Source organism: Muscardinus avellanarius, assembly GCF_963383645.1.
Source record: "Muscardinus avellanarius genome assembly, chromosome: 1".
In the NCBI taxonomy this organism is placed as follows: Eukaryota; Metazoa; Chordata; class Mammalia; order Rodentia; family Gliridae; genus Muscardinus; species Muscardinus avellanarius.
Genome location: NC_137786.1, coordinates 180,888,203 through 180,901,103, shown reverse-complemented (window position 1 = coordinate 180,901,103; position 12,901 = coordinate 180,888,203). Strand labels below are relative to the sequence as shown.

The 12,901-nt window shown below is 39.6% G+C and overlaps 1 protein-coding gene across 1 annotated transcript; it reads left to right on the top strand.

Moving 5' to 3' along the window:
- Positions 1 to 5,205: 5,205 nt before the first annotated feature.
- Positions 5,206 to 6,150, top strand: LOC308267610 (olfactory receptor 51I1; the record flags this gene model as incomplete). Its single annotated transcript, XM_080702441.1, has 1 exon — positions 5,206 to 6,150. The coding sequence occupies one exon, from the start codon at positions 5,206 to 5,208 to the stop codon at positions 6,148 to 6,150; it is 945 nt and encodes a 314-aa protein (XP_080558567.1).
- Positions 6,151 to 12,901: the final 6,751 nt, after the last annotated feature.

Here is a 12,901-nt window from a genome sequence, read left to right as displayed (position 1 = left end):
GGGGCATGTTTGAATTGCTAGGTGAATGAATTTTCAGTTCTTATATTTGTAAGAATAAGTGTTATGTCTTTATTGCTTGGCATAAACACCGGTGGTGAGAATATTGTCTATAAATTGCTCAGTAATGTGTTTTCATCCTCTATTTGTTTGCTCATTTTTGGTTGAAATGAACTGCTTGCAATTTCAAAGTCCTATACATTGGAGGAGTGAAGGAAATGCTTGCATAAAGAAATAAAGAAAACATGCTGTACGGACACTGGTATATGTACAAAAACCAAGGATGTATTTAAATTCCATTCGTTGACTTCTGAATAGACATGAGGAACGAATTCATTGGACATTTATGGATCTGTTAGTAAAATGAATATGTGCTTGAAATACTACTTCTGGCTATGTGAGGATGACAACACTTAGAATCATACTGGGCCATTTCTTCCAGTATGTGTATGAGTCTCTATTTCTAAAATTATGCCTATAATCTAAATTGGCTTTTATAATCAGTGTTAGAACACACAGATTATAGTGTGTGTTTGAGGTGTCAAGATACATGATTAGTGGCCAAAGCACTGGGCAGAAGCGTATTTGTCTGTATGTTTGTTCATTCAAAGTGGCCATGAGAAGATCAGGAAATAGATAGCTGAATGCATCTAAGGGTACGTCTGTGGGGCTCTCAGGCTGCCTATGACTATGTGTGTCTGTGTGCACTGTGCTTGCATTCCTGGCCAAAGAAGGGTTGGCATGGTAATGGATATGGAGGATGATATCAGGGATGATTAGGCCGAGGATGAGATTCTCCTGGGAGCAACTCTCCTGTGGTCCAGCTCACTATTCCTTGATGTCACTCTCCTAATTATCTCCACTCCTCTTCCTCCCTTGGGATTGGGATGCATTAATAAATTGATATCATAGGATAATAGGCTGATGCCACTCTGCCAGCTGGACCCACAGCATGGTATATTCATCTATAGGAAGAGAAGCATCTTCCATTCAGTGAGTGCTCCCTCCCTGACACTGCCAACCTGAGCTCCTTATCTGGACTTTATCCCCAATTTTAATATTTTTAACTGAAAATTCAGGCAAAGTCTATCTCTTCTATGCTCCCCCCCAAAAAACCCCCACACATGACCTTAATCTATCTCCTTCTAAAGTGATCACAGATAAATGATGCTAAGGGTCCTTCTGAATAAAACCCCTCATACCAAACCATCTACCCTAAAGCCAAGGGTCTGTGCACCAGACCTAGATTTTTGTCCTGAGGTTATTTCATACATCTTATTTTTAAAACTTACAATTTGAATTACTCTCTCCTACACCTAGCCCTAGGTTTGCAGCTGGAGAAAAAAATTCACAGAGTGAAATGAAGTCACTCAACAATGTGGTTTTCAATTTTAGCCTGTTTTTCACTGTTGAGTATGTCAGGGGACTATTATCACTAGTAGAGGTATGCTGAAGTTCTCTTAATGCTTGTGACTGACTCTCTCTCTCTCTCTCTCTCTCTCTCTCTCTCTCTCTCTCTCTCTCCTCTCTGTGGGTAAATATGTGTTCAGGAGACTATAAACTTGGGAGAATATTTGAAACATATAGTACCAGTAAGTAGGCATGAGTCTTTTAGAGTTCTGTGTTATGACAGTGTTATGTGCAACCAAGGGAGTGTATGATAGCTTCTGTGTGTGTGTGTGTGTGTGTGTGTGTGTGTGTGTGTGTGTAGATGTGAGAACATACCTATTACTATCTGTATGTGGAAGTGTAGACATGTATGCTTCCTTGTGTCTCTGAGGGACCACATGCGTATGCCTGCTCATGCATGTACTGAGACTCCATGTTCCTGACCTTTCTTCCTAGAATGACAACACAAAGAAATATTTGACTGAAATACCCATGGACAAAACAGAAAAAGAATGATTTTTGGGTGGCAGTGGGGCATTGTTATTTTTGGAAATGACTTCAAAGTTGCTTTCCACACAGGAAACCTTATGATGTAGAAGAAATGGAACCACTCTGGGCTACTTCAGCGCACTAAGTTAAGTGCAGTGGGGTAAGCCTACTTACCCCACTGTTGGTTTTTAAAATATACTTTTATTGGTGCATTGTCGTCTCACATCATAATGTAATTCAAAGTGATAGAGACATACATGCACACAGAAAAAGGGTTCTTATTATCTTTTGGTGTTGCCAAGAGTCCTCCCATTTCTTCAGTACTCAGCTACAGTTTGGGGATAAATATAGTAAACAATCAAAGGTAGACAGGCTGTATTTAAAAATATTTCTTAGAGACATTGACTTTAAACATGGGTTGCGAGGAAAAGAAATTTCTAGAAGATAAGGAACAATAAATCCTGATTAAAGGAGTGCTTTGTTTTCTCAGATGAAGGAGAAAGAAACCAAAGGAAAAAATTCCTTCTCATAGTTTATATACTTTCAGGATTGTGATTGATATCTTGGCATTCCCTAGCCCCTAATATCCATCAACTTTTACAATATTTAATTGGAATCTAGACAAAGGGTGAAAACTCTGGAAATGGCAAAAGATAAAAGTAGCCATTATGCCTAAATTCCAGAATCAGACTTTATAATAATAATTATGCATTGTTATTATTTTGGTACTGGAGATTAAGTCAAAGGACATTCTACCTTCGGGTTACATCCTATACCTTTCTATCTTAATAATTTTTTGAAACAGGATCTCGCTAAGTTGCTGAGATAGGCCTTGAACCTGCAATTCTACTGTCTCAGCTTCCCATGTACCGGATTTGGAGCTTTAATTTCGAGCTATTAGATACCATGGAAAAATAGTTGCAGAATTTTTTTTATAAAAACTAAAACTCTTATGAAATAGTTTCTCAGTTTTTACCATTTTGTTTCTTATTTTACTTGGAGTTAGGCTGCTGATATTTATTTTTTCTTTTTAAATTTTTTTTTTATTGGTGTATTGCATTCATACATCATAATGGGGTAAAAAACCTTAGACATACATGCACACAAGAAGGAAGATCCAGCAAAGAAAGCAGATATGAAGAAATCAGTGTAGGAAAAATTTAAGAAGAAAATTAAGAAATAGTTCCTTAAAGGAAGAGGTAGCTTTAAAAAGATGAATTATCAACAGTGTTAACTCTGGCAGGAAGGCCAAATGTAAAAGCAGAATATTTTTATTACATTTAGAGACAAAGATGTTGCCGATCCGCATAGTGATATTTGTTTGGAAGCCACAATACAATGAAAATGAACAGTAATGGAAGGTAAGATCAATAAAATTGAATTCCTGACACTGAGGATCTCAGAAGTATGTTGGAGAGATGGACACATAAACAGATAATTACAAGCTCCATCTCTTTGGCATCAGTGGAGGCAGTGTTTTTAGAAATTTAACAGAGTTAAAAGAAAGGGTTGTGAGGTAGTAACTAAAAAGGGAAGGTTATAGTGTTTCTATGACGGGATCTCACACATGCTTATTGCATAAAGGGAAAGGCAGAAACAAACAGAAGAGTCTCTAAAGAAGGTGGCAAGATTTAGAACAGTACTACACTGTTTCAATTATTGTAGTTTTATATGTTTTGAAATCAGAAAATATACATCTTCTAGCTTTGTTCTTTTTCAAGATCGTTTTGGGTATCTAGAGTCCATATTCTATATTAGGATAGATTTTTTTCTGAAAAATAAATATATAAATATATGATAGTTTCATCTAAAAAAAAAAGAAAAAAATATTCTCTGGTAAGAAAGAAACCAAAAAGAAATATTGAAATGTTATCTTTAAGTATCAAAAGCTTGGTATCAGACAAATGAAACTGTTATGTGAGATTATCATTTTTAATTTTGGATAAATTGCTATAATACTAGATGTCAACCACCAAGCCAAGCATGGGAAGGAGGGATGGGGAGGGAATGGGGTGGGGATTGGGTGGGGGTTGACTGGCGATGTGTGCATGTATGTCTACAAAAGTTTTTTTGTATCCCACTATGATCTATGAATACAGTGCACCAATAAAAAATTTAAAAAAAGAATTAAAAAAAATTAAAAAAAAGAAGGTGGCAAGAAATTGACTCTGGAAGGTATAAATAAGGCCTGTCTTTGGAGAAGGAGAGACATCCTTTCCTCAGAAAGCTGGAGATAAAAATGGATAAAAGTGTGAATAAACATAAAATTTAGATAGGGGAAATAAATAATTATCTCCTTTTATATTATGATAAAACCCTGGCTTCCTTGATTTTTTCCCACCTGCACACCTGGCTTAGTTACATAATTTATCTAAAATTGGAATGTACTATGTGAATGCCAAAGAGGAAAAAAGTGATAAAGATAGCAGTCTATTATTTTTTTTCAATACTGGGGGTGGAACCCAGAGGTTTTCTACCTCCAGGCTATACTCCCAGACCTATTTTATATTTTATTTGGAAACAGGGTCTCACTAAGTAGCTGAGGCTGGCTTTGAACCTGTGCGATCCTCCTGTCTCAGCTTCCCAAGCACTGGGATTACAAGTGTGCGCCACCACGTCCGGCAAGATAGTCTTAGTGGGGAGTTAGTAAAGAGTTAATAGATGAGTAGACCACAAGAAAGTAGAATAAAGATAGAGACTCCAGATCTAGTGTACTGGCATAGAAAGGTAAGAGGCAACCTCTAATCAGAATGAGAAAAACTGGAGTTTCATGCATCAGAGGTAGAATAGTGTGGGGTGATGTCAAGTTCAGTAGTGGTTATGGGGATAGGAGGCTGAGGTAAAATCTGGCTAAAGGTTACTGATGCTATAATTTTATGGCTACAGGTTGTGCCATCTACTGAAGAGTTCCTAGAGGTATATACAGTGTTTCCTCTTCTCTATCTATTCTAATTTTTATATTTTCCCCAATTCCCAGAATGTCTGGGTAGATGGGAAGCAAATGATACTTCAGTTTAAGGTGGAGACTGGAGGATTATTTTGTCTTTCGCCATGTTGCCTTGCTTTCTTATGGGCTCTCAGGTGATCATCAAACCTTCATGGAGTTTCCACTGTGACCTCAGCGAACCCTGGTGGCAGAGAAATGAGTAGAATTCAGTTCCTTAGTCGCAGAAGTCAGAGTTTAATGGGGGAGGTAGGAGCACAGACATGCATTTTCAATCTCTGACCTTTTGTGTTGGAGACAGGATATCTGAAAGAAAGACAGTGAAGAACACCCCCAATACGCTCTCTCAGGCCCATTCCCCAACTGTATTCTCCCTCCTGCCCGCCATGCTTGGCCTCAATGGCACTCCCTTCCAGCCAGCTACACTCCAGCTGACAGGCATCCCCGGGATGCAGACTGGCCAAGCCTGGGTTGCCCTGACTTTCTGCATCCTCTACCTGGTCTCCATCGCAGGCAACCTCAGCATCCTCGCTCTGGTGGTCCGGGAGCCTGCTCTGCACCAGCCCATGTACTACTTCCTCTCTATGCTCTCTCTCAATGATCTGGGAGTCTCCTTTTCTACACTTCCCACCGTGCTTGCCACTTTCTGCTTCGACTACCGCCATGTTGGTTTCGATGCCTGCCTGGTCCAGATGTTCTTCATTCATACTTTCTCTTTCATGGAATCAGGCATACTGTTGGCCATGAGCTTTGATCGTTTTGTGGCGATTTGTGACCCATTACGCTATGCCACCGTGCTCACCAACAGCCGCATCTTGGCTCTGGGCCTGGGTATCCTCACCAAGAGTTTCGTCACTCTCTTCCCTTTCCCCTTCCTGGTGAAAAGGCTGCCCTTCTGCAAGGGCAACGTTCTGCATCACTCTTACTGCCTCCATCCAGATCTCATGAAAGTGGCCTGCGGGGACATCCATGTTAACAACATCTACGGACTTTTCGTGGTCATTCTGACCTATGGTGTAGACTCAGTTTTCATCCTTCTCTCCTATGCTTTGATCTTGAGAGCTGTGCTGGCCATCGCATCCCAGGAGCAGCGGCTCAAGGCACTCAACACCTGCATGTCACACATTTGTGCAGTGCTGGCCTTTTATGTGCCCATAATTGCAGTCTCCATGATCCATCGCTTTTGGAAAAGTGCCCCACCTGTTGTTCATGTCATGATGTCCAATGTCTACCTATTTGTACCTCCCATGCTCAACCCCATCATCTACAGTGTGAAGACCAAGGAGATTCGCAGAGGGATTTTTAAAGTCTTCCACAAGTCCCAGGCCTGAGGAAGCATACAAATGCTGAGAGAACTCCTTTCAATGAAGGCTTATAACTTTTCTGACAATTTTAGGGCTAAAAAAAGAGGAGAAAACTCCAAGCTCTTGATAGTTGCACATCTGGAACCAATAAAAATGTTGGATTCAATAAAATGATGTATGTATTTATTGAATATACATTGTATGAAAATATTTTTGCTACTTGCTAAGAATGGTATAATGGTGAGTATAAGATATTACTAAATACAGAAATAAAACTGCCAAGAGAAGACCACAAAAGACCGACAGAAGCCCTGAAAAGTGTTTTTCTACAAATATGGGAATGATGGAAATCCTTCAGTGCAAATAGGCTTGAATACAAACAATTCTACTATCACTGAGGGAGATTATAAACAGTAAAGACAGACAAAATGCTACGGAGGCCTGGAGTTCTTATGTAAAAGAGAAGATGTATTTGTTTTTGGAAAACAGCGATAGGCTATATCAGGTATTGGAAAATAGATGGTAAAGGATAAGAGAAGTTAAAATACTTGGTTCAGGATGGCAGGGAGAGGAGAGGGCAATGGTTTTAGCAGATGTAATTGCTTGGGAAGAGAGATCTAGATAGAGGAGTTTAAAACCTTAATATGAAGAACAGTTCATTGAACAATAGCACTGGTACATCTATAGAAACGAATGTTAGGCCCCACATTGAATCTACTGAGCAAGAACTGCATCCCACCCAAATGTACCTTCAGTGACTAAAATTTGAGAAGCACAGTGATTCTCTCTTTTTTTTTAACACCTGACAGTAATTAGACTGTTGTTCATCTGTTGTGCAACAAGAGGAAAAGGGGTTCTCAATATTCAATCCCAGGCCAACAGCATCACCTCACCTAGAATCTTACTAAACACCCAAATACAATTTTTCTCAGACCTCTTGAACCAGACACTTTGAGGAGTGGGACACAGAAGTGTGTGTGTGTGTGTGTGTGTGTGTGTGTGTGTGTGTGTGTGTTGTTGGGGACTAAACCTAGGGGCATTCTATCTCCAAGCCACACTTTTAGTCTTATCCTATTTTATTTATTTATTTGTTTATTTATTTATTTGTTTATTTATTTGAGGGTCTGGGGATGGAACCCAGGGGCATTTGACCTCCGACCTACATCCCCTGCCCTATTTATTTTTTATTTTGAAACAGGGTCTCACTAAGTTGTGGAGGGCCTCACTAAATAGCTGAGGCTGTCTGCAAACCATGATCCTCCGGTCTCAGACTCCCAAATGCTGGGATTACAAGTGTGCACCTCCATGACTGGCTTATTTTTTCATGTGAAAACAGAATCTTGCTAATTTGCTGAAAATCTTGTTAAATCTTTTAGACTGGCTTGGAACTATCTCCAGCTATCGCTCCTCCTTTCTTCCTAATCCTCACTGCTGCCAGCCAAGACAGACATTCAAAAATAAAAATAATTTAAAAATCCTTCAGTTTTAGGGCTGCCATATAAGCAAATGGATCCTAAAAATAGAAAAAAAAATCAGTTGTCACAATGAAATGAGAGATCAGGCAAGAGTGCTTTGTTAACCGGCCTTCAGTGCATACAAGTCCTTGATCAAGGTATCTCCTGAGAATTCTTTGCTTTGTTCCATTGTTCCACTTACAATATACAGAATATTTATTTCTATAGCTAAGCTTTGTGGTAGGAAAAGCCTTGAAATTTCCCCCCACAGATGAGTTTTAACACAATAAACTATTTTTTGTGTGGAGATTTATGCATTGTTAATACTAGACTGAATACTAAAGGTACCAATTTTCCCACTCCTTCAATGGAAATAAAAACTGAATCATGCAAAAAGACTTTTCAAGGTCAAAAAAGAGATAAAGGTAGTCAAATATAAAATCCTACACCTAGCTTAAAGTTTGGCAGACCCAGTACATGTTAATTAAATAAACCAAATTAATAACTGAATGAATAAAGGAACTGGACCTGGATTGGTGCTTGTTCCTCTTTATGGTATATGTAGAGTAACTTCTAAGCTCCTCCACTTCTTGTCAGAGACTTATGCCCAACCTCAGGTTATCAGTTCTGTCTTCTTCCTTCCCTATGATTCTGTGACCTTACTCACAAGACTGTTTAAATTCTCCTAGATTCCATCTCCTGGATTATAGCCTTTCTTTCTTTCTTTCTTTCTTTCTTTCTTTCTTTCTTTCTTTCTTTCTTTCTTTCTTTCTTTCTTTTTCTTTTGGCATTGGGGATTGAATCCAAGGGTATTTCATCTCTGAGATGCATCCCTAGCCCTTTTTATTACTTTTATTTTGAAACAGAATCTCCCTAGTTTCTGAGAGCCTTCCTAAGTTGTTGAGGCTGGCGTGGAAACTGTGATCTTCCTGTCTCAGTCTCCCAAGTACTGGGATTAAAGGTCTGCACCATCACGTCTGACCCATACCACCCTTTGATAGAAGAAGTAGGAAAAGTCCTCAACATTCATTCCTTCTGTACACCCTCAGACTATGTGAAACTAAAAGGAGAAAGAGGAAAAATAAAATGTTTAATGGAAAGAACATGTTTTAGGAAACAATATATTTGAGGTATCTAAAATCAGGACTTTCAGCAGTGTTTATGATGAGGATAATTATCATGTGTACCTTATTCAGTTAAAAATGAACACTCAAACAAACCTATTGCGTCTCATCTGAATCTCTATCTTCTGTAAATAGTTATATACTCTTTATAAATCACATACCAAGTTGAAACACCCTTGATCTCCTAAAATTGTGAGGCCAGTAAGTGGCAAAGTCAGGACTTGAACCTCATTCTGGCTGGGCATGGTGGCACACTCCTAATATGGTGACAATACTTCCAGTACTGGGAGGCTGAGACAGGAGGATTGACTGAGGTCAGTGAGTGAGAACTTAGTGACACTCTGTTTTAAAATAAAAAGGCATGGGGAATAGCTCAGAGGTGGAGAGGCCTTGGGCTCAATTTCCAGTACCATATAAACAACAACAACAATACCCACCAAGGTCTCTGTGACTTTGAACCCATGCTCCTTCAGCAGAACTTGGGCCGGGTTGAGGGGGCTGGAATGGGCTTACGAATTGAGTAGGAAACAGCAGGGATAAATGGATCAAGGGCCAAGTGCATACTCTCTACTGCCTAAATGCTGGAATTGTCTTTGAGCTCCAAGCTCTGTCCTCTGATATCTGAGCTCTGGAATTTTCCCCTTCTCTGTGTGTGTGTTGCTATGGAGCTTGGAGAAATTTTTTTTCATCTTCATCATATGGAAAGAGTTGAAATTTTATTATCTGTCTGGATACAGGACATTCTCCAGGGGAAGTATAATATATATATATATATATATATATATATATATATATATATATATATATATATATATTCTTACATTTCCATTCCCAAGGTACGCTTCATTACCCAACACAGCATTGCACTCAGGCAAAGGAGGACCCCAGAGGCGTCAGTCTCTAGGGACTCTCACTCAGGGACATAAAGTCACCTCCTCCCTTGGCTAGTGCTTGCTGAGGCCCACTGTGGAGCCACTGTGAGCTCCGGCCTCTGCCAATTCAACAGTCGCTTCCCAAAGCCCCTTCAGGTGAGTTTCAATCTGTGTTTTCTATATATATATATATATATATATATATATATATATATATATATATATATATATATATATATATGGAGTTGTTTATTTTGAGAATTCTCTTTGTGCTTCTGTATGGGTTTCTTGTCCCTCTGATCCCCCCACCCCTGTATTTTAAATGAGTTCCTGTCACTGCCTGTGTGTATTTGAGTATGCCACAGTTTGTTTAGCCTGTAGTAGAGAGGCTTCAGAAAAATATTCCCCACATCCCATTCTTGTGTAGGTTTTCCATAGAAAAAACACTAGGTTTTCACATGCCCTTGAGTGTCCCACACATTTTTCAGACAGGGCTTTCCAGACCCTGCCTGAGCAGTGAAAGACGTGGATGGTCACATGGCAGGGCTTGGGAACGTGCCTCTCTTCTACTGCACACAGATTTATACCCAGGATATCCTGTCACAGAATGGGGAGAGTGCCATTCAAGTGCCTTGAATGCTGGCACCTCAGGCCTGAGGACAGAAGACAGGTTGAAAGGCTCTCCAATTCCAGTTTCACAGATGCTGGAATCTTCCCTCCAGCATTCCATTAGGGGTTGTCCTGTCTTGGTTTGAATGGCTGCACTGCCAGGAAGCTTATTTCACTATAGACCTTTGACTTTGAGAACAGTGTTTCTTACAGGAGCCCATCCTGTCTCCCTGTGATTGCCAGCCCTCACGGGCCCCCCGTCACTCCCATCTCCACCCATCTCCACTGTGGTCCCCTCGGATCAACATCCAGTACACCTCCTTTCACAGCTCTTTATGCATCTTAGTTCCACTTAACCTCTGTGTGTGCCATGGTTGGTTAATTTTTATCTGGAGTATGGAAATCAGAGCTGAGTGTATTTCAGTTATGTCTTGGGCAGCACAGCCATGGTTTGATACATGAACACTATCTTCAGCAAATTTTTGTGTCATAATCAGAGGAAGTGCTGTGGAGGCATGATTATGAATCAGGCATACATGTGACTATAAAAGAGCTTAGAGTCTAACAGTAAGAAAAGAGAATTTCCTTTGTCATTTTAATAAAATAGGAAAAGTTTGTATAAATCTTACAAAGTTATTGATAAGAAAGTTACACTTCTGCTTAAATAGTATTAGGACAAGCTGTTCATTTGCTATAAAGTGAATGTTAATTTGTTCATAGTAGAATTACTGTCCATCAGTTATCCTGAAAAAATGCTTCACATGATGTGGAAATTAAAAGTCAGGTACTTTGAAAAGTTGGGGAAGAAGTTTATGCTAAATGAGAAGGAAAGATTGCAAGATATCATGACTGAAACTTTCTTGCTGTATACCAATTCAGGTATTTATTCACTCAGTTAAAGTGTTTATTAACCATCTTCTATTTTTCATTTTTATTTTGTATTTGGTGGTACTGGGGTTCCTGGAAGCCCTTCTACCTCCGGCCTACACTCCCAGACATATTTTATATTTTTTTATTTGGAAACAGGGTCTCTTAAGCCAGCGTGGCTGGCTTCGAACCTGCGCGATCCTCTTGTTATTAACCATCTTCTATGTGTACTGAATTTGTATTAGTGTTGGGTATCTAGTGAGGAAAACAGTCAGCTTAATTCTTTCTTTGATGGAGTTTTCAATCTAGTAGGGGATATAAACATTAAACCAATAAATACACAAATAAATAGATGTTTACCAATTAAGATGACTATTCTGCAAGGGTATTAAAGATACCATGATGACAATATTCAAGTGATAACCAATTAAAATTATTGTATCTCCATGTCAGGAACATTATCAGTAATGTGAAGAATGCGCATTCAAGCCTAATGTATGAACACTCTTTCTAAGTCAGTGAGACCTAACCAGGATGGTAGCTTCAGAATGCAACAAGAGTGCCCTCATTGCTCATTGAGGATGTTCAGGCTAAGCATGAGAATGACATGGGAAAGATTCTCTCAGTGTGCACGAGATTGGATTCCAGTCTGCCTTGAACTTCAGGAGGCACAGCATCAGCTCCGAATTCAGGCTACAGCTCTGGGTACCACCATGAAGTATTACTTCACGTGAACAGATCCCAGTTTCTGTGGAGAAGTCCCAGAATGCTGAAAAGCAACAGATGAAGAAAGACAAGGAAATGTGAAATTGCATGTAGAAGTCAGGTGGAAACATTTTCTGAAATAGATGGTGGAGACAGGAAGTGCTGCAAGTTTTACTTTGGTCTAAAAGGCTGTCACTACAAAGTGACCGGAATGTTACAAAGTCAGTCTGGGGTGGTTGTCAACATTGAGTTTAAAAGGTATAAAAGGCCAGGCATGGTGGTGCACACTTGTAATCTCCGTGCTTGAGAGGTGGAGACAGGAGGATGGCGCAGGTTCGAAGCCAGCTGTGCTGGCTTTAAGAGACCCTGTTTCCAAATAAAAATATAAAATAGGTCTGGGAGTGTAGCCCTAAGGTAGAATGGCTTCCAGGAACCCCTGTACCACCAAAAAAAAATTAAAAAGATATAAAAGAACACTGATTGTTGGGTACTGTGTCCAGAGATTCTAGTTTGGTTGGTATGAGGTGTTACTTGAGCACTGGCACTTTTCGTTTCCCCTGAGGGATTCTAATGTGTAGCCAAGTCTGAGAAACATTGACCTATAAGGTAGACTCCAGAGAAATTTGTGCATAGGAGGCACAAAGAAGCATTCTTCACCTGTCAGAGAAGTTAGTTTTGAGAGGAGCACAGGGATTAGAGTACACACAATTTTAGCACAACTGTGCATAAATAGTGGGAACCATAAGGATGCAGGCCTTCTGACTGTAAACCGATGGTTGGCCTTCTGACTGTAAACCGATGGTTGGCATTAATTGTGACTATACCTTCCTATTTATTATTTTTATGATGGCTGGGTATAGATTTTGGAGCAGATCTGATTTATTCCAGTTTGTGCTCTTAATTTTCAAAAGATCAGGCAATCTGAAATATCTCTTTATATATAAAACATTAGGATTCTGGACCTGAAGAGAATAGGAGGAGAGATGAGAGTGTCTGTAACTCCAGCTCTCTCCCCCGTCCCTGTCTCCTTCAACCTTTAGAGTAATCTGCTAAGGCAAATGACTTCAACAGGTGGTAGCTAACTTCAGTCTGTGTGTTTTGTTTTGTTTTCAAATAACAGGTGAAGACTATTCTCTGCTTCATGGTC